This window comes from Lolium rigidum, chromosome 5, assembly GCF_022539505.1.
Source record: "Lolium rigidum isolate FL_2022 chromosome 5, APGP_CSIRO_Lrig_0.1, whole genome shotgun sequence".
Taxonomy (NCBI): domain Eukaryota; kingdom Viridiplantae; phylum Streptophyta; class Magnoliopsida; order Poales; family Poaceae; genus Lolium; species Lolium rigidum.
The window spans coordinates 156,719,792-156,745,204 of NC_061512.1; the positions used below are offsets into that span (position 1 = coordinate 156,719,792).

The 25,413-nt window shown below is 44.9% G+C and overlaps 1 protein-coding gene across 1 annotated transcript; it reads left to right on the top strand.

The window, feature by feature from the left end:
• The first annotated feature begins 11,697 nt into the window (after nt 1–11,697).
• Nucleotides 11,698–15,128, top strand: LOC124653458 (L-type lectin-domain containing receptor kinase IX.2-like). The gene is made up of 5 exons (XM_047192520.1): nt 11,698–12,496; nt 13,127–13,244; nt 13,337–13,530; nt 13,653–14,205; nt 14,286–15,128. The coding sequence occupies exons 1-5, from the start codon at nt 11,830–11,832 to the stop codon at nt 14,980–14,982; spliced, it is 2,229 nt and encodes a 742-aa protein (XP_047048476.1). The 5' UTR covers nt 11,698–11,829; the 3' UTR covers nt 14,983–15,128.
• The last annotated feature ends 10,285 nt before the right edge of the window (nt 15,129–25,413 follow it).

The following is a 25,413-nucleotide window of genomic DNA, read 5'->3' on the forward strand; positions in this document are numbered from 1 at the left end:
GGAGAGCTTACGGCGGCTCCTGCTAGGGTTGGCAATATGCTCGGTGAAGTTGTGGACGACGGCGGTTCTCCTGGTACAGGTGGCGTCACCTGAGGTGGTCGGGATCGCCGACGATTGCTGCAGAGCTTCCGCGGCGGTGATCTTGCGATTGGCCTTGCTCCGGCGGCGATTGAGGTGGCTAATGGTGCTGGGCGAAGCGGTGGTGAGTGGTGATCGTGTTGGTGTGCTTGGTTCTGTCCAGGGAGCTCGGTATTTATAGGCGCGAGAGGTTGCTGCGGGGCAGGGTGGTGGTCGACATGCTCGCGGCGTCTCCGGCGAGCTAGCGAGCTAGGCGAGGGCGTGGCGCTGTTCTGCGGTTCATGGCGAAGCGATTGGCAGCGACAGCGGGGTCGGGCGGTGGCTAGGTTGGTCGCTTCGCTTCCATGTCTGCCGCGGAGTTCACGGGAACAGATCGTCGTCTCCGGCGCCGGCGGTCACGGGTCTGGGCTGCGCGCGTGTCTGGCGGCTTCGTGGCGACGCGGCGATGCTCAACCTGCAGCTAGGTGGTCCAGGGCGTGCGTGAGGTGGCCAGGCGAGAGGTGGCCAGGGCGTGCCTGTGGCGCGCCACGCGCGACATGAGCGGCATACTGGCCGCCATGGGCGCGAGCTGGTCTGGCCAGTGTCGAGCTCCTCCTCGACAACGTCGGTTGCTAGGTGGTGTAGGAGGTGAGGTGGCGTCGTTTGGGCACGGTGGCCGTGGCTGAGGGAGAAGGGAGAGAGGGGAGGGGCATGCACGTGCCCATGGCCGGCATGGCCATGGCTATGCCATGTGTGCCCTCCCTCTTAGGGTTACTATGTGGTAGTTAGGGTTAGAGGGGGCAAGGGGACCAGGTAGGGTGCAAATGGGGTAGATTAGGGTGGGATAGAACACTATTTGAAATAGTGTGTAATAGTTCCATAGATGCCATTTTTGATTTTTGTCCAAATTTGGTTTAATTCAAATGGTTGACCAATTTGAATTGTGTGTGTTTGGTTGAGTTCTAAATGACCAGAGGTGATGAGAGGTGGTGGTGGAAAAGTTTAATTCAAAGATTTGCAAAAATTGATAAGTGGGAGATTGTTACATATGTTAAAAAGTTGCAACTTTGAGTGAGCATAGCTAGTGATCAAGAAAGATTTTAGCATGGTGATCTTTACAAAAAGTGTTCACCTTGATGTTGACTTGGATGTGGTGCAAAGAGTTAGCAAGGTTTGGTTTGAGAAAATTGAATTGCAATGGCTCAAAGTAGTGATCAGACTATAATTGGCAGAAATGACCATTATCATATGTGATCAAGTTTTGTATTTGAAATTCATTTGGATTGTGATTCTTTGATTCCAAAAGTTGTAATAAGTGTTTAGTAACATTATTCAACTAATGGTGAAGACCAAATTGGTCTAGGGTCAAAATTTATAAAAATGGCATAGAGCCATATGTTAGGGTTTTAGGGTTTTGCATTTATTTGATTTTCTTCCTCTTTTGGATTTATTTGGTTTGTGATCTTCTCATGATCACTTTAGGGTTTTAGGGTTTATCATATACACATAATAACAATCATCATGGCATATCACTCAAATGCACAAGTCCTATGCATGGCACTATATGCAATTTAAAAAGTTTTTGTTGGTTTGAAATTTTGCTCTCTGGAATTCTTCTAACTTTCTTTTATTGAAATTTGGGATGTTACAGTGGACATGGTTGAGTACTCTCTCCGACCAATAACCAATAGCGGGATCTGGAGATCCATAATGGCTCCCACATATTCAACGATGACTTTAGTGATCGAATGAACCATTCACATACGATACCAATTCCCTTTGTCACGCGATATTTTACTTGTCCGAGGTTTGATCATCGGTATCACTCTATACCTTGTTCAACCTCGTCTCCTGACAAGTACTCTTTACTCGTACCGTGGTATGTAGTCTCTTATGAACTTATTCATATGCTTGCAAGACATTAGACGACATTCCACCGAGAGGGCCCAGAGTATATCTATCCGTCATCGGGATGGACAAATCCCACTGTTGATCCATATGCCTCAACTCATACTTTCAGGATACTTAATCCCACCTTTATAACCACCCATTTACGCAGTGGCGTTTGATGTAATCAAAGTACCTTTCCGGTATAAGTGATTTACATGATCTCATGGTCATAAGGACTAGGTAACTATGTATCGAAAGCTTATAGCAAATAACTTAATGACGTGATCTTATGCTACGCTTAATTGGGTGTGTCCATTACATCATTCATATAATGATATAACCTTGTTATTAATAACATCCAATGTTCATGATTATGAAACTAATCATCCATTAATCAACAAGCTAGTTAAGAGGCATACTAGGGACTCTTTGTTGTTTACATATCACATATGTATCAATGTTTCGGTTAATACAATTATAGCATGGTATATAAAGATTTATCATAAACATAAAGATATATAATAACCACTTTTATTATTGCCTCTTGGGCATATCTCCAACAGTTTACGCTGAATTTACCTCTTACAAATTCTATCATGCGCCTCCATTACGGATGGGGGTCTACCTCTTACTCTAGCCGCCAGTTAGAGCATCTCCACTCGTCTCCCCACAGAGCCCCCCACGGCCACTTTTTTTCATCCGGACGGCGAAAAACAGCCCAGTCAGGTCCCCGGTTCCTCGTTTTGGTCCGGATTTGAGCCTATTTTCGTCCGGACTCCCCATGCCATCCTCGGTTTCCCGGGGGTCTCCCGGGGACTCCGGATGAAGCTAAACCAACCGCCCACGCCCACATGTCTCCTCTTTCGTCCGGATTCCCCGAGCCATCCTCTTTTTCCCCGAGAAACGCCGCTTGGGGAGCACACGACTGGAAATATACTGCCCCCCACGCCAAATCTTCCTCCAATCCGGACGAAAATTTCGCCGGATTTGGGCGTGGGGAGCGCCAACGAGTGGGGATGCTCTTAGCCACTCCGTCATGTCTTCTCTTTCCCTGTTATATGCTGCCATTTCACTGACGATTTTGAATTTCCTCATGCTCAGGTTTTGGCGTGAGGGACGCCGAAGCAGTTTCCGTTGCTGCTCTTCCTCGCTACTTCTGCCAAAGCAGTGGTTTTTCTAAGTAGTTCATCCCAGTCTGCGACCACAAGCGGCGGACAGAGGCAGAAGGCCACAGGAGATGCTCATGAATGCAGCATACTAGAACCGCTGGATCGCTCTTCTAGTAGATTCGGCCACACATCCATACTGGTCGTTTTTATTCACTTCATATTTTCTCGATGATGAGAGATTCCTCTGCCGTTCTCCCTGGATCTGATCTGAGAACTAGAAGATACAGAGGTATCAAAAGAAACTGCTCCTCGGTTGTAAATGTGAACTCAACCCATAAATAGCATTTGCCATCTGCTTACATTCTTTTCCTGATTCTTTGATTTGAGTTGGATGACACCCTAACTAATCACTTCAATTCCTACTTTTGTTGTATGGTATACGCATATATACAGATGCAAGCTCGATGAATCAACAAGTGTCGGGATCAGTACTAGCAGGGCTATTCATATTTTTTTTTATGGATGTAACATGTTTAATTTATGGAACTATGGAAGCACCTCCTTCAATTCAGTGTTTCCTTTTGCCTCCAGGCTGATGTGGTTTCGACAAGAATTGTTTTCTCCGGTCAACATGGGAATTATACCTTTCAGGATCTTCATTCAAAGTTATGCTTGGGGTGTGCCTACGTCTCAGTTGACTGAGATTTTCTTAAGTCTCAGTCAACTCAAAAAAGTGCAACTACAGTTTAAAAAAAAGTGCAACTCAGTTCAGTTGCACATTTCTGTTAGAAAAGTGCAATTGCACTTTTTTAACAGAAAAGTGCAACTCAAGGCACATTTTTGTAAGTGACTTAGACTCAAGAAAATCTCAGTTGACTGAAACATAGCAAAACCGTTATGCTTGTGGTTTGATAAATTATTCTTTCAGTTTAAACGAAATGATTAGCAGTGGGTCAAATAACGGGAATATATAAGCACGCGCAGTTGTGTGTAACGGGATTTCAGTTCCATATTTTTAACAGGTTAGTTACTCAAACCCCCTTTTTCTGATCGCTTACCATGTCCCTTTCCCATTTGGGTTTTATATTCTCGAACAGGAGCTACGCCAGATTATCTTGCCAAATATATATATTGCAAATTTCCTTCCAAGATAATATGTCATCTCAGACATCAATTTTCAGACACTGAATTAATCATTATGACATGTTGTTTGGCACATTCAGTATTACATTCCTTCTTGCATTTCGCAATCATCAAACTTGACATATAAGCGTTATCTAAGACCTATTCTTCCTTCCAGACATAGCTTTTGGGAGAATGGAAGCAGATCGTACTAATATGCGGCCAAACTTATATACTTAATTATGACATTTCAGGAGGTTATGCAATTTCTTTTCCAATACAATTACTTCTCATTTCTCAGTAAACTAAGCAAAACATCGTTGAGCCTCATGGAATTTTATAAAATTTAGTTACTGAGCTAGGTTGCAGGTTAAATTATTATTTTGATTATTTTGTGAGGCTAATGTTCGATTAATATTATATACTAAGCATTTTATCAATGTTTTAATCCAACCTACATGGCCAAACATTTTGTTTATGTTATCCGCATAGATTGACACTTCTAATCACTTCCTATCTGCTTATGATATTTCTACTATGAGAAACTTGCACATCTACTAAAGTAGTCTAAGCATATTTCTTTCTATGAATTTCCGTAGCAACGCGTGAGGTATCATCTAGTTTTTTTAAACTCTAGAGCCTGAGTATAGGTACAAATATATCAAGTATGTAAAGAAGTCTTGAATCAGGCCTTCGCTCCTGAAGGCCCTATGGGCCGGTCCCGAAGTCAGAGCAGATACTGTGGATTCACTGGCGGGCGGCGGCAGGCCAACAACGACGGCAACACCATGCAGCTGGTGGCGACACCATCAATGGCTCGTAAGAATGGCTCGTAACATGCGTGTAATCTTACTTGCTACATGAATCTGCTCACAAGGCAGCCCTGGGGAGGGTCTGGCGGGGCGGCCGCCACGGGCCCAGAAAAATCGGGGGCCCATATTTTCTATATAGGCTTACTATACACTGTAGAAAAAAAGAGCAGTTTTACGATTTTAGATGGGCTTGGTCTATATTTGGACCTTTTCTTTTCCTATTGGTTTCAAATCCGGCTGGCCGGTCACGACTTGAGTCAGCGCCTGAAATCCATTTCATCTATCGATATGTGAAACATCGCCAATTTTCCCGAGCCCGACGTCTCGATTCCCAGCCTTCCCTCTTGCGGTTCGTGGCTATCGTCCAGGCCGCCTTGTTCCTGCCCTCCCTCTCACCGATCGCGGCCGATCGACCGCGAGACGATCTGCTGACAGCTGCCCTCCTGCGAACTATGGTGCTTTCTGCCAGTCCGCCGGCCAATGACCGTCGCAGTTGGCAGTCCTAGGCCGGCCATCGTCAATCAGGCAATCATCCAATCTGCATATTAGATTAAGATAGAATGTAAGAATGCCCGATGCAATTCTCTTGGAATTCTACTATATGCTCGCCTATAATTCTGGTTCTGAATTTTGATTAAGAGTTGTTGTTCTTATTTGTAGGAGCGGGGTTAACTGGTTTGGCAACTTTATACATCAACAAGAAATTAATGAACGAGTCTGATATTGATTCCATCGTCACGGACTTTGCTTCTAGGAATTGAGGGAGAAAATTTTAAGGTATCATCTAAACATTGTTTTATATGAATATTAAAATTGTGTATATTTAAAGTATTTATTTTTTATCATCTCATACATGCGAAAAAGTAGTAAAAGGGGTCCAAAATTTTAGTTTCGTCTTGACCTCCGAAATCTCAGGACCGGTCCTCTGCTCACACCCAGCACACGTTGGAACGATATTGCGGGCTACCAGGTCCGGTTGTCCTCCAGCGCCGCCAGAGCTGACCGCCAAAGCTTTTTTGGTCCCTGCGTCAACAACTCTGTAACACCCCCTTGCCGCTGATGAGATCAGGGCGTGAGGCCTCCACCAGATCGAACTAGAAGATACAGCTTGAAGAAGAAGAAAGACAATGGAGATCTGAGAAAAGAGAAGCAGAGACGGGGACGAGTTTCTTACTCATTTGATTCATAGCCATATTCTGTTTACAGCTGGGCTTATAACCTGCCCTTCCACACACTCCACGCCACTGGACCCACATAATTAACCCACACACACGCGCCATCGTTATTTGCCTTTGCTCCTCGATGGCGCCACCCAGGTCTACGTCTCTGCTGTTGGCGCGATACCTGCAGGTGTTACACTACCTCCCGCAGAAGAACTTGCTTGTCCCCAAGCAAGTGCATTGGGAAAACTGTTCCTAATCACGTACAGATCTTCCCAGGTAGCCATAGTCGAAGGCATACCTGACCATTTCACGAGAACTTGAGGGATAGCCGCATTGCCCTTCTTCACCAACCTTCTGTCCAGTATTTCTTCAGGCCATGTGTTGTCTGAATTCAAATCGGCAATCTGGGATATGTCATGGAAAACTGGTGTGTGATCCGGTGTGAAGCTCTTCAGTTGTGATATGTGGAATACTGGGTGGATCACGGAGCTTGCTGGTAAGTCAAGTTTGTAGGCTACAGACCCAATCTTTTCCAAAACAGAGTATGGACCGAAGAACTTATAGGCAAGTTTATGACAGGGTCTGTTTACCAGAGATGACTGAGCATAAGGTTGTAGTTTCAAGAGTACATGTTCCCCCACTTGAAAACTCTTCTCTGACCTTTTCTTATCAGCCTGCATCTTCATACGATGTTGAGCCTTTGCCAAGTGTTCTTTGAGCTGTTCCAGTTGTTTTTGCCTATCAACAATAAAATCTCCAGCTTCGGTCTGTGGTAAAGCAGCTGACTCAGGAAGCATTCCAAGGTTGGGTTCCACTCCATAGAGAGCTTTAAACGGTGAACAGCCCAGAGAAGAATGGTGAGTGGAATTATACCAAAGTTCAGCTGTAGATAGCCACTTGCGCCAAGTCTTTGGGGTATCATGGACTGCACATCTTAAATACATTTCTAAACATTGATTTACTCTTTCACTCTGCCCGTCCGTTTGAGGGTGATAGGCCGTAGTGAACTGCAGTTTAGTGCCTAGCAGTTGAAACACTTCTTTCCAAAATTTACTTGTGAATATTTTGTCTCTGTGTGACACTATAGTGATAGGAACTCCATGCAATTTTACCACTGTGTCCATGAATGCTTTTGCCACCACTGTTGCATTGAAGGGATGTTTGAGAGGTACAAAGTGTGCATATTTGGAAAGTCGGTCTACAATTACCATTATCACGTTTGCACCTTCAGACATGGGCAAGCCTTCAATGAAGTCCATCGTTAATTCTCTCCAAATGCCAGAAGGAATAGGTAATGGCTGTAGTAGTCCAGCTGGTTTGTTATAGTCATGTTTTGCATGTTGACAAACAAGGCACTGTTTAACAAATTCATCCACTGACATCTTCATTCCTTTCCAGGAGAATAGTTTCTTTAGCTTGAGATAAGTTGGTAAGATGCCGGAGTGGCCTCCAATAGGGCTTGCATGAAAAGCACTAATCAACTTGGTCTGTAGTGCGGAATTTTCCCCAATCCAAATTCTCCCTTTGTGTTTGATCAACCCATTACAGAGCTCAAACTGATCTTCATCGGGACTATGAATGGCTAAAGCCTGCAGTTTGAGTTGAGCATCAACATCAGTAACATAGGAATTTAGCACTTCCTGTACCCAGGTTGGTTGTACTGTTGTCAGATCCCTTCTTGTATATGATCTTGAAGTTTAGCCCCATGAGTTTGGCCATAGCTTTGCGCTGCATAGGAGAATGAAGGTCCTGATTTTCCAAATATGTCAAACTGTGATGGTCAGTTCTGATTATGAATTCTACACGCTGCAGGTACGTTCTCCATCTATCCACTGCCATAATCAAGGCCAAAAATTCCTTTTCATAGATAGAGAGTGCTCAATGTTGTACACTCAATGCTTTACTGAGAAAGGCTACAGGGTGTCCATCTTGCATTAGTACTGCTCCGATGCCGGTGTTACAAGCATCCGTCTCCACAACGAATGTTTTCTGGAAATCAGGTAAAGCGAGGACTGGAGTACTAAGCATTGCTTGCTTCAGCTGAATAAAAGCATGTTCAGCTTCGGCTGACCACCCGAATCCCTTTTTCTTCGGCAAATTTGAAAGTGGCTTAGCCATGATCCCATAACCTTTTACAAATTTGCGATAGTAACCGGTCAGACCAAGAAAGCCTCGCAGCTCTGTGACTGTTGCGGGGCGTGGCCAGTCTTGCATTGCTTTGGTCTTGCGCTCATATGTTGCCACTCCTTGTGCTGACACAATATGGCCAAGATATTCTAGTTCTTGTTGTGCAAAAGAGAATTTGGAAGCCTTCACAAATAATTGATGTTCTTGAAGAAGCTGAAGCACAGTGCGTAGATGGCTGATGTGGAGTTCCAGAGATGGACTATATACTAGAATATCATCCATAAAAACCAGCACAAATTTCCGCAAACAAGGCTCCAACACCGAATTCATCACACACTGGAAGGTTGCTGGCGCATTTGATAGCCCAAAAGGCATTACCCGGAATTGGTAATGTCCTTGATGCGTTTTAAACGCTGTTTTCCCCTCATCTTCTGGTTTCATACGTATTTGATGGTAGCCAGACCTTAAGTCCAATTTGGAAAACAACTTTGACCCTGCTAGCTCATCAAACAGTTCGTCAATCACTGGCATTGGAAAGGTGTTTTTAATTGTCAGCTCGTTCAGACGGCGGTAGTCTACACAGAATCTCCAGCCACCGTCCTTCTTCAGTGCCAGCAGGACCGGAGAAGCAAACGGACTCGTGCTCTGTACAATAATCCCAGCAGCTAGCATACTCTTGACCTGCCTCTCTATTTCATCCTTGTGTAACGGTGAATATCGATAAGGTCTTGAGTTGATTGGTTGTGCACCAGGTTGCAATGCAATGGCGTGGTCATATTGTCTTTGGGGTGGCAGCTCAGTTGGTTCAGAGAATACTGAGGCAAATTCCTCCAACAGATGTTGAATTTTTGGTGACTGTTCAGTGAGTTCATAATCTTTATCAAGATGTATGACTGCCATGGCCCAAATATCATTGCCCTGCTCCCATTTCATAATCTGGTCAAGATGTGTTTCAGATATAGGAGGAATAGAGTCCGTTTGAATACCCTGCAACAACACTTCCTTTCCTTTGTACTTGAATTTTAGCCTTTTATGCTCCCAGTTACAAACAATGTCACCCTGCTGCTTAAGCCAATCTACTCCCAATATGGCATCATAGGCACTAAGTGGTAAGACTCGCATGTCGGTGGTGAAAGATGTTCCTTGAGCCCACCAACTGAGATTGGAAACCATCTGATCACAATAAAGATACTCTCCATTAGCCACCTTCACCGAACTGCTCGGTATGGAAGTAGTTTTTGCTCCAATACGTTCCAGAAATACAGAATTAACAAAGCTATGAGTGCTCCCTGAATCAACCAATATCAGCAACACTTGATTGTTGACTAGCGCTTGAATACGAATTGTCTCCCCTCCTTCAGATCCTGCTAATGCATGCAAAGAGAGAGACAAATGGGTTGCTTCTGCCACATCTTGTAACTCCATCATATGCAGAATATTGTCCGGAATCTCCATTTGATGATCTTCCAAGGATAGAGCATGCACCGCCGGTTGTTGTTTCTTGGCACAAGTGTGGCTAGGATCATACTTTTCTCCACATTTATAACAAAGGTTATTGGCCTTGCGATATTCTCGTAACTGACGCTCTTTCCAGAATTCCCCTTGTCCAAATTTCAGAGAAGGTTTTGGTTGGTCTGTCCGAGCAATAGCAGCTTCATTGTGCGCATTGTATCCTGCCTTGTTGCCCCAAATTTTCTCAGGAGTGGAGAGTTCTTGCTGAACCATGGCTAACATAATAGCGCGATCAACTGTCTCAGGTATCCGCGAAGCCACTGCAATACGAATGTCGTGCTTCAGTCCTTTGATAAATTGTGAAACAAACAATGTCTCATCATAGTAAGGATTATGGCCTGAAATCTGAAACATTAGCTCTTGGAATTTTTGACTGTACTCCTCCACAGTAGTTTTCTGTTTCAGTTCTAGTAGCGCATTCATAGCTCTACGATGGTCATATGCCCCGAATTTTGCTTCCACAGCTGCAATGAATGTGTCCCAGTCTGGAACGTTATGGCGCTTCTTGTAAGCCTGGTACCGGTGAGCGGCATTACCCTCCAGATGCAGTGTTGCTGCTGTCAGCCACATCGCAGATGAGATGTTGTATAGAGCAAAATAATCTAGGCACTGATCATGCCAGATGCGGGGATGGTCACCACTGAACTTTGGGAAAAACATCTTGGGCAACTGTGATCGTTCCCCACCATGAAACTCTCCATGTTGTCGAGCTCCTGGCGCAAATTTGCCCCCTGCTTTGTCGGCCTGTATAATTTTCTGAGCAGTCAAACCTGGATCAGGAGGGTGATTTGATGGTGAGCCTTGTCGTCCAGTCGTTGGTGCGGTGCCGAGAATCCCTTTGCCCGACGTCCTCTCCGCGCCCGGGTCCTCTTCCGCGTCCATGAACACCTCGAACGCTGACTCCGGCTTAGATACCCCGAGACGCGCCACCGCGTCCGCCGTGGCCTGGAGCTGTTGCGCCATGGACTCCTGGCGCCTGTCGATGGTGTCCATGACACGCGTGTGGTCAGAGACCGCGCGCGCGTGAACATCAACTTGCGACGCCAACTGCTGGTACGAAGTATCCATTAGATCCATGCGCGAGTCGAGGGCGCCCATCTGTGTCTGCAGCGCCTCGAGCCCCTCTCGAATTGTCGCCATTGCCGCATCCACTCGCCCCGCCGCATCCCCCATCGCCTCCAGCACGATCTGGGTTTGCGCGGAAGCTTTCAAAGGCGTCGTCGCGGAAAACGCTGCGGACCTCGAAATCCCAACGATCGAACGAACCTCTGATACCACTGTAACACCCCCTTGCCGCTGATGAGATCAGGGCGTGAGGCCTCCACCAGATCGAACTAGAAGATACAGCTTGAAGAAGAAGAAAGACAATGGAGATCTGAGAAAAGAGAAGAGAGACGGGGACGAGTTTCTTACTCATTTGATTCATAGCCATATTCTGTTTACAGCTGGGCTTATAACCTGCCCTTCCACACACTCCACGCCACTGGACCCACATAATTAACCCACACACGCGCGCCATCGTTATTTGCCTTTGCTCCTCGATGGCGCAACCCAGGTCTACGTCTCTGCTGTTGGCGCGATACCTGCAGGTGTTACAAACTCACCCCATGGCCATGCACATAGCAATCCGTTGTATCTATGAAGGGAGGATAGAAACGCTAGGGAGGGGTTATCACAAAGATTTTAGAGATTTGCGCGTCTATGTATATGCAAATTAACAACGATACTCCACGGTCTGTGTGATCTAAATCAGACGGACAGGAGCAGACGGATGCACGGATATACCATGCATAGCTCAGGATGCACAGGATAGGTCGCCAAAGAAAAAAAACTCAGAAGCCCCAAATTGACATATTGAAAGACGACTAGGACGGGTGTCTGCCATTAAATGGCCCTGCAGGATTGTAGGCGGACCGCGGACTCCGGTACTCCGGCGAGCTGCCCGCCCAGCATCCCTGTTGAAACTTGAAAGCCGCAGTCAAGCTCTTCAAAGCCTGGCGTTCCCTGTTTCCAACTCCCCCTCCCCCCTCGTCCACCATGCCGCTGCCGTCGCCACCCGCCCGTCTGGCCGTTCCGGCCGCCCTCCTCCTCCTCCTCGCCACCACCGCCTCGGCGGCCAACTTTACCTGCACCGCGCCGCCGGGCACCACCTGCCAGTCCTCCATGGACTACCGTACGATCAACGCCACCACCATCGGCGCGCTCGCCTCCGCCTTCAACACCACCACCCTCACGAACCTCCTCGGTGCAAACGGCCTTCCGTCCACCACACCGCGCTCCTTTGTCGTCCCCGCCAGCTCCACGCTCCGCATCCCCTTCCGCTGCCTCTGCGCCGGCAACGGCATCGGCCAGTCGGACCGGCTGCCCGTCTACACCGTCCAGCCGATGGACGGGCTCGACGCTATCGCCCGCAACAACCTGTTCAAAGCCTTCGTCACCTATCAGGAGATCGCCATCGCCAACAAAATCACCGACGTCAACAAGATTGAGATCGGCCGGAAGCTCTGGATCCCGCTGCCCTGCAGCTGCGACCAGGTGGACGGCTCCGATGTGTTACACTTTGCTCACATCGTCGCCGGCGGGGAGAGCACCTCGTGGCTCGCCGCCGCGTTCAAGGTGTCGGAGTCCACGCTGCTCAAGGTCAATCAGATCACCGACCCCAGGACCGTTCAGAATGGCCAGATTCTTGATGTCCCGCTCCCTGGTAAGCGCTACTATTGTTAGTGCTTTGCTTGACTGACGCGTGCAGTATGTTACAGTGGTGATGAATTATTGCAAGATGATAGTATAGTAGTTAGTACTCCGCCACCTTGAAATAGTAGCAAGATGCTATAGGAGCAGTACTATATTGCTTTGGGCTTGTTGACTTTCTTTAGAAATAAAAGGTTTCAATGAGCTTTAGTCGAAATGTTCGGCAATGGGTCGGTGAGTTGCAGAAGATATGATTGAATGATATATTGCAGTTGCTCAGAAGTCATTTCTCACACGCTGTTCACAGAGACTGAGACGTCATGGCCGTAATTGTAACCGCTGAAGCTTTTAGGAACGTTCCTATATGTCCATCCTGCGGAAAAATTGGTACCCTAGATTGGACTCGTGCTATTGGTTGTTAGCTGTTGCTTTCTCCAGGAAGCGTGTCCAATTTGGTCTTAAACTATTAATAGCATGCTACAAATAGACGAAGTTGAATCTGACTGGACTGCTCAGTGCTCACTCATTTTTGAAGATTATAGATGGATTCTGTTGACTACTTTTCATTATGAATAAACTCCACATATACAAAATGGTATCCTGAATCTGACATTGACTGCTTGTTCAATTTTGATATGCTCAGTTTGCAGTTCATCGATCAGCAGCACCTCGGCAGATCACGATCTGCGCCTGGCGGACGGCACTTACGCGACCACCGCGCAGGACTGCATCCGCTGCAGCTGCCGTTCAGACACATACCAGTGTGCAACCAAGCTCCCCTGCTTTCATATCAGCTCATGTTTCTGAAGGAGTGATCAGGAGAATAATCATTTCCTTTTTATGTGACGATCAGGTTAAATTGCGTCCGGGAGGAGAACAATAGTCGGTGCCCGGCACCACCTCCGTGCAGTGGAGGGCTACAGCTTGGGGAAACGACCGGCACTGGTTGCGGATCCACCAAGTGCAGTTACAGTGGTTATTCCAACAACTCGACACTCAGCATACAGACCACTCTTGTCAGTAACCAGGCTACACCAGCATGCCAGAGTAAGTGTAAACTGTAGACTTGCATATCCTCTGATCAGGGCTTGGAGCAGCTAGCGACCTTGGAAATGTTTCAGTAAGATGCTAAATTGCTAATCAGTGTCCTTCTTGGAAATTCATCACAGATTCTCCGTCTCCTCACAGATCAACTCGGCTTCTGATCGGCGTTTCTGTCGGTTCTGTGTTGTTTTTGTTGATTCTTGGCACCTTGATCTGGCTCTACGTGCGGAAGCCACAACGAAAGCATCGCAAGCAAGCAAAGGAGCAAATGCTAGAGGAGAGCAATTTCTTCGACGATCAGGCCATGGATGACGACTTCCTCAAAGGGACCGGACCTAGGCGGTTTCGCTACAACGACTTGGCCATTGCCACCGACAACTTTTCTGACGACAAGAAGCTCGGACAAGGAGGCTTCGGGTCGGTGTACAGAGGGTTTTTGAGCGAACTAAACCTTGACGTGGCTATCAAGAGAGTTTCCAAGGGCTCCAAGCAGGGGATAAAGGAGTATGCCTCTGAGGTTAGGATCATAAGCCGTCTTCGGCACAAGAACCTCGTGCAGCTTATCGGCTGGTGCCACCGTGGCGGCGATTTGCTCCTCGTCTACGAGCTGATGCCCAATGGCAGCCTCGATGGACACCTCTACGGCGCCAGAGATGATGTGCTTCCATGGTCGGTTAGGTATGCATGGGTACCCTTATGATATCATATCACTGTTGCTCTAGGCTTTTACTGATGGACAGATTTTGTTCTACCTCCAGGCACAAGATTGTTCTCGGATTAGGCTCTTCTCTTCTCTACCTACACCAGGAGTGGGAACAATGCATCCTGCATAGAGACATCAAGCCAAGCAACGTCATGCTGGACGCGTCCTTCAGTGCCAAGCTCGGGGACTTCGGGCTCGCAAGGCTGGTTGAGCACGACAGAGTTTCGCTCACGACGGTGCTCGCCGGCACAATGGGATACATGGACCCAGAATGCATGACCACCGGCCGGACAAACACAGAGTCGGATGTCTACAGCTTTGGCGTCGTCCTCCTCGAGATCGCCTGCGGTAGGCGCCCCGTAGTGGTAGCTCAGCATGAGGAGGACGCCATCCACCTTGCGCAGTGGGTCCAGGATTCGTATGCCAGGGGCATGATTCTTGATGCCGCCGATGCACGGCTGAGAGGAGAATTCGACGCCCGAGAGATGGAGCGCGTGTTGATTGTCGGTCTCTGGTGTGCCCAGCTTAATTTCAAATTGAGACCGTCTATCAGGCAGGCTGTCAACGTGCTGCGGTTCGAGGCACCGCTGCCGAGCCTCCCTGCGATGATGCCGGTTGCAACTTACATGCCACCGGTTGGCATAAGGAGTAGTACGACTTCGTCCCTAACAGGCGGGACCAGCGACGACACTTCTACACCTCCGGTGGTAGAGCAACAGCCCGGCCAACACACAGTCAAGATCATTGAGTAAAACATCTTTCGTGGTTGGAATGACGACATACCAGATTCCAGCACACAAATTATTTTTCTAGGGAATTCAACTATGTTTGGTAGCAAAGTATCTGAAAAATCGAAGTACTCCCTTCATCCCAAGAAAAATGCGTGAGATTTATCTAAACTTGGATGTATTTAAACACTAAATATTACCTAGATACAATCAAAATGGAAAAATCTCAGATGAGTTTCATGAGATGGGAGGAGTATTATAAATCAAAGTATGTGAAAAAAGGAGATGCAATCCAACCAACAGTTTCTTCTACTCTCTCTGATCCATATAAGTGTAACGATTTTAGATCAAATTTATAAATTTGATTGAACTAAACTCTCCACATTTATTATGGGTCGGAGGAAGTATAGAGCACTAGAAGTTAGTCACTCCTTTTTTATATTAGTTGTCATCCATTGGAGTATATCTATACGCAAAATGTTTTTACGTTCGTCCAAATCTGCGACAACTAATTATATGAACATAAGAGTACAACTTATCAACACCAACAATACCAATCACTCTTGAAAGCAGGAAATCATCATAAGAGCATCTCCAACATGCGCCTAAATTGCTTTCTCAACATGCGAGTCACACGCCGGCTTTACCAGGTGATGTATATTTTCGCTCGCGGATAGCAGCGCTTCACCAGACGCGCAAAATATAGCGCACATGACATGTTGGGTGCTTGATCAACATAGGAGAATATCAAACGATGAACAATTTAAAACACATTGAACTAAATTAATGACTTGTTCGACATAATACATTTCAAATCCACGACATAGTTCGAAAGCAAAGCATAGTTAAACACAAGCAAGTTCATGACAAACAAAGTTCATACAAACAAATGAGAAATCAACATTCAATCTTCATCACCTTCACCATCATCTTTTGCATCTGCATCTTTTGTTTCATTGCCATTTACAATTTTGGATGTGTGTGCATGAGTGGAATGAATCAGAGATGGTACAAAGCCATCATTCGTAGTAGGCATAGAAGGCATAGGAGCAACCATGGAATCCATGAATCCACCTGGAGGAGCTCCCATGCCACTCGTTGCTCCAATGTCGCCCATGCCTCCATAGCCACCAAAGCCTCCCACGGAACTCATCCCTCCCATGCCGCTCATTCCTCCCATGGGTCCAATGCTACCCATGCCTCCATAGCCACCCCATTGGTGCTCCCATTTCTCCAATAAAATTCATGCCTCTATAGCTCATTATCTGTTTTTGAGCCAAGATTTGATCACGCGTGAGGTTGATGTAATCCTTTTGCTTGTCATCAAGGTGGATGTGTCCATGAAAAATAGATTCCCCTCATACTCCACGAGTCGTTGAGTTTCTTCCATAGAAACCTACTTCTCCTTCAATGCCACTCCTCTCTCCTCGGTCGCGGCCCTCCTTTGCTAGCCCCCGATTCTTTGTCCGTCGACAACCTACTCTCCTCCGTCACTTCATTTCTTGCTTGCACAATAGCATCCATATCATTCTTGAGATAATCATCCATGGTCTTCTTTCCTTTAGCCTTTTCTTATTTCTTTCCTATGGGTCGTTTTCGCAGCCGAGTTAGGTGTTTCTTCATATTCATCTTCAAGTCCAATGACACTACCTTCACTGGTATCTTTGTCACTTCCAATCCATGACGGTTCTTCCATTTCTCTTAATTTTTTAGCTTGACCCAACAATGGTGCAACACAAATGACTTCCCTTCAACCATCTTGCCCTTCTTGTTCTTCTTCGGGTTTCCTTCGAAGAAATTTTGGGCAATGTCCATCTACATTAACAAAAAGAGAGAACAAATAAGACATGTAAAACAATTATGTATGCACATGGAATAGAACATATATTGACAAAAGATTTGAACTTACCCTATCATTATCATTTATGCCACTTGGGTTCATATTGTCAACCGATGTCAACACCCTCGACCACTTAGAACAATATGTATTCATAGTGGACCAACGAGAACGAAGAGATCTATCGGTGCGCTCACATCCTCTCTTGTAGTGTTTTCCATACAACTCTTTAATTCTAACCCAATATGTATCTTTTGTTTGATTTGTGCCGGTGCCCGGATCGATGCCCACCTTGCAGGATTGCACCATGATCCTCCACGGTGTAGTTGGTCGATCCTTCTTTCGGTGCATCGACCAAACCCTCATCGTCCTCATCCACTTTAAATTCACCATCGACTTTGTGTGTTGCATATTCTTGAGACACATACTCTTGAGAGTAGTTGGACCCTACATTCATGTAGGACAAATATGTTTCATCATCGACACTACATCTCATGGAAATAATCAAAATGTGTCAGAACCACCTCCCGGTGTTGTGGTGGAGCTGTGGAGGCAAGTTGTGGAGGCACAACTTCACCAACCAGGGATCAAATCCAGGTGCTAACATTTATACTGTAGGGGTTACCCTTGCAGTCTTTTCATAAAAAACAAGAGGTACCAAAGTCCGATACACACATAAAACATTGTTGCGAAAATATAAGAAGTATATGTTATAGATTCCAATTTGACAACAAGGGTGAATAAAAAGAACAACTAATGTTCCGACTACAATAAATGTTTCAAACAATCACATTTCTGCATTAACCTATTAATTTGCTTATTTTGTTAGGTGCAATACCAATATTTTTTTATGATTGTAAAGTGTTAAAAGTCCATAACAAGTGAAACTCCTTCATAATTTTTTAATTTAATTGAAGTTTCAACTTTTATGTAGCCTTTGTTGGATATGTGTCCTAGAGGAAAATAAATAAAGATGTTTTTTATTATCATATATGTGTTTGTTCATAATAAGTTTTATGCCATGATACAACTGTATTAAGCGGAAACATTAATACACGTGTGGTATGTAAACGAAACCATGTCCCTAGTAAAATAGTCCATTGATTAATAAGATGATAAAGGCTTACTAATCATGGAAAATAACGTCATTAATAATGGAGTCATGTAGTATAACGTGATGAACTCACACCCATATAAGGTATTAAAATGTGATCAAGTCACAAGCATTGCGATACCGACATGAAATGTTGTAACCTAATCTTAGACCATGAGACTATATTAATCATTGTCACTAGCGGTTGCTTAGGCATCATCAACCTCTAAACTGTAACAGGGTAGTCATAAAGGTGTTGCTCAGGTATTCCAGTGGGACAGGTTGAGGTGTATGTGTCAATAGCAGGATTTGTACATCTTGTGATGGATAGATACCGAATGGCCCAGTATGTGATGTTATATAAACAACGCTTGCAAGCATGTGACTAGGTCACAAGGATATGACATCATGATAACGAGTTGAATATGTTTGTCGACAACGAGATTGTACTAGATATGCCGGATACCGAAGATAATTACTCGGACGGCTAAGTATCGTGTAACAAAGGGAATGGGACTCAACGTTGAGGTTGAAACGATAAAGATAAATTTGTGACTGCGTAGGGACCATTATGGTTTTTCAGAACCGCCTCATATTCATTGATCGGAGAGGCGTCTCGATCATGTCTATGCATTCCCGAACCCGTAAGGTGGCACACTTAAGGGTATACGATGCTTTGAGTAATATCTGGGATCAATAGAGAAAAGAGAGAGAACATCGTAATTGTTCCGGAGAGGTATCAGAATAAGTTCTGGAGTTGATGAATTGTTCGAAGACTTAATAATATGTTCTATTATTTAATTATATGAACTAAATATTAAAAAAATAAAGAAAAAGGGAAATAACCCGAATTAGGCCACCATTGGGAAGCACAATAAGGGGGGCGGCCAAGCCCCCAAGGGAAAGGGTGGGCCGGTGGCCCAAAAGGGTCGGCCGCGTCCAAAACCTAACCCTAGGGAGGGCTGGCAACAACTAGGAGGGGTGGTGGCTGCCCTAGGCGGCTCCAACTTATAACATCCCAGGTTTAGAGGCTACAAATAGGGGGAACACAGAAGTATGCATTGAATTCATGCATAGAAAATCCGGGGAATTTTCGCGCGTTCATCTAAAACACGAAGAGATCAAGGTTTCCCTCATGTTGATGGAATTGATGTAGGTCATCGACACAAGTGCGATAGATCTCGGTATGACCTTTGTTGATTTATTGTGTTTTTGGGGGAAATAATTTGAATTCAAATTCAAATATGAAAGACTAAATTCAAATAAGAACTTGAATTGGAATTTGAATTTTAAATAAGTATATAAATATAATATATAAAAGTAAATCCATTTGATAATTCCAACTAAATGAATGATTTAAACTTTATTACAAATGTCATTATTCAATTATTTACAAGTTTCATAAAGGAAATCAAGTTACATAGAATACAAAATAGAAATAAAAAAATTCCTAAAACTAAACCTTGATCTTCTCTATCCTCTAATTCTTCTTTTCCTGCAATAAGAAAAATTACAAAGACAAGAAAAGAATTGTGTCATGATTAAAATGTTCTCCTTCACCTTTGGTGAGGCAATGTTAATATTGGAAACTAGCTAAATGGGATTTAGTAACTTGTTCTAATACCCAAATATTGATTAGAGGGAGAAACACTTTCTTAGGCAACATTAGGGTCAAATGGATCACATAAGGGACAATTGGATGACACTTGGGTCAGGAGAGGCAACAATTATCATGAAGGCAACAATGGACTAAGGCAACATGGCATAATCTATTTTCACCAAGGATAGATCCGGCTTAAAACTAAGGTATTTGTGTGGTATCTTAGTTGAGGGGTAATTCTCACCAAGGATAACCTTGCAAAGCACAACTGGCAGGGAAACAATAAAAATACCTATTCTTCCAATGCAAATTTGCCATATTTTTATGGTCATCCATTCAGATAGGTTCTACCTTATACTCCATGTAGCATTGCAAATATTTTCCGTAATTGGCTTAATCATGTGTTATCATGGTGCGGACGATTGCTGCTATTTGGTTGCTTTGGCTCTATAGAAATGACAAGATTTTCAACAATAAAAATACTTCTCTTATGCAGGTTATTTAACGATGCATAACTATGCTATCTCTTTACGAAGGTGTTCACACGATTGAAGGATACAACGAGAAACAAGAGATACTTTTTGCAACATAGATGGCACTGTGATCATCATATTGGGCCTCCTTCGCCTTAGTTTTTTCCTTTTCTTTGTTTCTTTCGTATAAGACTAGACTTTTATAGTTGTGTTTTTTTTGGATTCATACGGATGTGTGTATCTTAATTATACAGAGACAGGATGCAATGATTAAATTTTGAAGTAATAAAAACGTGAAAAAATGTTTAGCAGACCGGTAGTTTATTGACGCTCTTGTATCTTGTCCTTTCATGAAGCCACACATAATTAAGTCATATGAATAAAGCTCACATGCAAGCGGCAAATAAGAAATAACCACCTGGCAGTACATAAAAGAACGGTCTAGCAAGGGATAAAGATCACCCAGTCAGCCATACCCTTGCACATGAGGCAAACAAAAGCCAACTTGCTCACCTACAATGGTAATAGAAACACACAAGCAGCTCACACACAGTGTGTGTTGTCACTCCCACAGTCAATCAAACAGCTTGTTCAAAAAAAAAAAGTCAATTAAACAGTAGTATATAAGAGGAACAACAGCAGCTGTACCAAGCAGCTTTCCTAGCACATCTCACATTTTCAGCCGCAACACACACTCCACACTTTGGCAAAACTGACTAGCTGCATGTTTAGCAACCATACCACTATCAGACCCACCAACATATCAGGAGCTGCAAGATCAACAATAGGAAGCATATCCAGAAGCTAGGAGGAGCAGGCTAACCAAAAGAAGAAGGGTATTTAAAAAATACACAAGACCAAGCTACATATGGTGCAGCAGGTAGAAACCAACCACAACATCAATAGATCATGCAGTATCTGTTCTTAGCTTTCAAATGATCACACGAGGGGAAAATGGAAGGGTAAGATGCAAAGTAAATAATTCCAACTACAATGCAACTAGATCTGGTCTAGGAGGATAAGGAGGAATTATTTCTCTCATATCGGCATAGAGGTGCTATGCTATATCATCATAGAGATTTAGAAAGCCACATATTAGTATATGTCTATATCATCAATCATGCCTCATCCTATGCATCACAGGCCAAGCGAAGAAATCAATTGCAAGATTTGTTCTTGAAAGCAAAGAGGGGAGCTAAATCACCCAACTTGAGTTGGTGATCCCTGGTAATACCAGGAGCTCATACCATGTGCACAGGTTACCGCCAGCAAATAACCATGTCTAGGAAGCTGACAGTACCATCACTTTGCACCAGCAACATAATCACAAGGGCAGAGCATGTATGCACATGATCTGGTAATCATCCACAGCAACTAAATCACTATAAACATACATATAAGCTCACTAGAAAGCCACCGCAAGGCATCATACTACAGGAAATAATAGTTGCGTCTTTCATGTCGAAACTCATTAATAAAATACAGACTTGTATCCTTGCATTATTACAGTTGATAGAACATCCAATCTTCAGTTTTGTCAGACATAGAATAGCAGTAACCACACATGTTGAGGATGATAACAACATCCAAACTGAGGCATATTATCTAGCACTTGATGTATATGAAATAGAGCTTGATTAGGTCAGGAAACATATCAATTAACACCATGCCACTAACAGCAAGCCATTATTTAGACGTAGTAGATCATCCCCACAACTAAGTTAAACCAGACACAAGCACATGGCCATTACTCCATAACCACAGACAGAGAGGGAACAAGAGTAGCTCACAATGCAGTTCAGTAGAGAAGTAGAGAAGGAGCCGACACCGAGGTTGCGCCCGCAGCACCATCCCGCCGGCGTCGAGGTCGAGGATGCAGTGGAAACAACAACATCACCCCCACAACCATCACAACAGCACCACCAGTACACGGACGCCGGGGTTGCACACCAGTGGTCATCCCGCCGGTGTCGAGACGATGGTCGGCACATGACCAGCAGCATCAGCGCACCGCCACCACAGTAACATGGGATCATGAGCAGCACCACTACCGCACCGCCAGTACACCACCACTTCCAGAACCAAAGTAGCCGGACAGGACGGAGTCGAGCTGGAGCTCAGAGGGCTCAAGAAGGAGGCCGAGTTCGTCAAGGAGGGACAGCCAGAGGCATGATAGCTGGGAGGCTGCGTCGGCGACCCTAGCCAGGATGGGCCAGGGTTTTGGGGCCGCACGAGTGGCAAAGTTAGGCGGTGGCGGCGATTGTTGAAGGAGAAGCCGATGGTGGAGCCACTACGTCAAACGGAGACACTAGAATAGGCTATAGCGGCAGTAAAATCGACCGGCCACCACAGGGGTTTCCGGGGTCGTGGGCGAGCGACCTAGGCTAGGGGAAGCAAATCGAACAAGGCAGCTGGTAGTGCTCGTCGAGGCGAGCAAAATCCCTATCACGATGGTGCCAGGGTTGGCCGAGAGAGGCCGAGGGCGAAAGTCGACGCCGTAGAGATGGGACGTCACAGGAGAGAGAGAGAGAGAGAGAGAGAGAGAGAGAGAGAGAGACGGGGTCGTGTCCGTGCATGTGAGAGGTGAGCGAGAGAGAGGGTTCGGGTCGGGGTCTTGCCCGAACTCGACCAGGCCGACTAGGTCGGACCAGGTTTGGGCCAAACCATGGTGGATCAGGCTAATGGGCTAGCCCATCTAACCATTTAGCTATTTTTATTTTAGTTATTTATCTTTTAATTAAATCAAGTCATGAGAAAATCCAAATATAAATATTTTTATATAAAAGTAAGAATTTCTAAATAGAAGTGACAACAGAAACAAATACTTCAAAAGCCCAAAGAAAAATAATACTCCCTCCGGTCCTAAATATAAGCCATATAGTTTTTGGCACGGAAATTAAGAAACACACTTTTGGGAAAAATTACACCTTGTTTGGTTAGGACTAACCCTAGGCAATTAACGTGAGCTAATAGAGGACTTTGCATAAGCTAAGAAAACATAATCGAATCACTAAAAATATTTTCCATACAAGTGGGACAACGTAGTGATGTCTACGGGTGCTTATATTCTTGTAGATAGTGTTGGGCCTCCAAGAGCAGAGGTTTGTAGAACAGCAGCAAGTTTCCCTTAAGTGGATCACCCAAGGTTTATCGAACTCAGGGAGGAAGAGGTCAAATATATCCCTCTCAAGCAACCCTGCAATCACGATACAAGAAGTCTCTTGTGTCCCCAACACACCTAATACACTTGTCAGATGTATAGGTGCACTAGTTCGGCGAAGAGATAGTGAAATACAAGTAATATGGATGAATATGAGCAGTAGTAACGGTGCCAGAAAAGTGCTTGCTGGCGTGCAGTTGATGGTAGTAATATTGCAGGAAGTAAAGATGCAGTAAAACAGTAAACAAGCGATGATTGCAGTATTTGGAAACAAGGCCTAGGGATCATACTTTCACTAGTGGACACTCTCAACATTGATCACATAAACAAATAAGTTCTCTTCCTTTGTGCTACATATACTCTTGTTTGATAATGAACACCATTCGTTGTGTAGGGCTACAAGAGCTCCCTCAAGCCGGAGTTAACAAGCTCCACAACATTCGGCATTCATATTTAAGTAACCTTTAGAGCATAATAGATCTTTGCAATTTAAACCGAGTACTGATACGTCCCAAACGTATCTATAATTTCTTATGTTCCATGCTACTTTTATGATGATACTCACATGTTTTATATACATTATATGTCATTATTATGCATTTTCCGGCACTAACCTTTTGACGAGATGTCGAAGAGCCGATTGCTTGTTTTCTGCTGTTTTTGGTTTCAGAAATCCTAGTAAGGAAATATTCTCGGAATTGGACGAAATCAACGCCCAGGGTCCTATTTTCACACGAAGCTTCCAGAAGACCGAAGAGGATAAGAAGTGGGGCCACGAGGTGGCCACACAACAGGGCGGCGCGGCCCAGGTGCTGGCCGCGCGGCCCTAGCGTGTGGGCTCCTCGTGACGCCTCCTGACCTGCCCTTCCGCCTACTTAAAGCCTCCGTCGCGAAACCCCCAGTACCGAGAGCCACGATACGGAAAACCTTACAGAGACGCCGCCGCCGCCAATCCCATCTCGGGGATTCAGGAGATCACCTCCGGCACCCTGCCGGAGAGGGGAATCATCTCCCGGAGGTCTCTTCATCGCCATGATCGCCTCCGGATTGATGTGTGAGTAGTTCACCCCTGGACCATGGGTCCATAGCAGTAGCTAGATGGTCGTCTTCTCCTAATTGTAATATCATGCTCGATCTTGTGAGCTGCCTATCATGATCAAGATCGTTTCTTTGTAATCCTACATGTTGTGTTTGTTGGGATCCGATGGATATTGAATACTATGTCAAGTTGATTATCAATCTATCATATATGTTGTTTATGTTCTTACATGCTCTCCGTTGCTAGTAGAGGCTCTGGCCAAGTTGATACTTGGGACTCCAAGAGGGAGTATTTATGCTCGATAGTGGGTTCATGCCTCCATTAAATCTGGGACAAGTGACGAAAGTTCTAAGGTTGTGGATGTGCTCGTTGCCACTAGGGATAAAACATCGATGCTTTGTCTAAAGATATTTGTGTTGATTACATTACGCACCATACTTAATGCAATTGTCTCGTTGCTTGCAACTTAATACCGGAAGGGGTTCGGATGATAACCTCGAAAGTGGACTTTTTAGGCATAGATGCATGTCTGGATGGCGGTCTATGTACTTTGTCGTAATGCCCTGATTAAATCTCATAGTACTCATCATGATATATGTATGTGCATTGTTATGCCTTCTTTATTTGTCAATTGCCCAACTGTAATTTGTTCACCCAACATGCTATTTATCTTATGGTAGAGACACCGCTAGTGAACTGTGGACCCCGGTCTATTCTTTACATCTGAAATACAATCTACTGCAATACTTGTTCTATACTGTTCTTCGCAAACAATCATCTTCCACACAATACGGTTAATCCTTTGTTCACAGCAAGCCGGTGAGATTGACAACCTCACTGTTACGTTGGGGCAAAGTACTTTGGTTGTGTTGTGCAGGTTCTACGTTGGCGCCGGAATCCCTGGTGTTGCGCCGCACTACATTTCGCCGCCATCAACCTTCAACGTGCTTCTTGGCTCCTCCTGGTTCGATAAACCTTGGTTTCTTTCTGAGGGAAAACTTGCTACTGTCTGCATCACACCTTCCTCTTGGGGTTCCCAACGGACGTGTGTTAATTGCACGCATCAAGCTCTTTTTCTGGCGCCGTTGCCGGGGAGATCAAGACACGCTGCAAGGGGAGTCTCCACTTCCAATCTCTTTACTTTGTTTTTGTCTTGCTTTACTTTATTTACTACTTTGTTTGCTGCACTAAAACAAAACACACAAAAAATTAGTTGCTAGCTTTACTTTATTTACTGTCTTGTTCTCCATATC

Bases quoted from the DNA above. Each gene is read 5' to 3' on its own strand.
- LOC124653458 (XM_047192520.1), top strand. From the start codon at position 11,830: ATGCCGCTGCCGTCGCCACCCGCCCGTCTGGCCGTTCCGGCCGCCCTC. The intron at 13,245-13,336 runs GTGTGCAACCAA...TGTGACGATCAG, and splicing joins TGCCGTTCAGACACATACCA to GTTAAATTGCGTCCGGGAGG. The intron at 13,531-13,652 runs GTAAGTGTAAAC...AATTCATCACAG, and splicing joins GGCTACACCAGCATGCCAGA to ATTCTCCGTCTCCTCACAGA.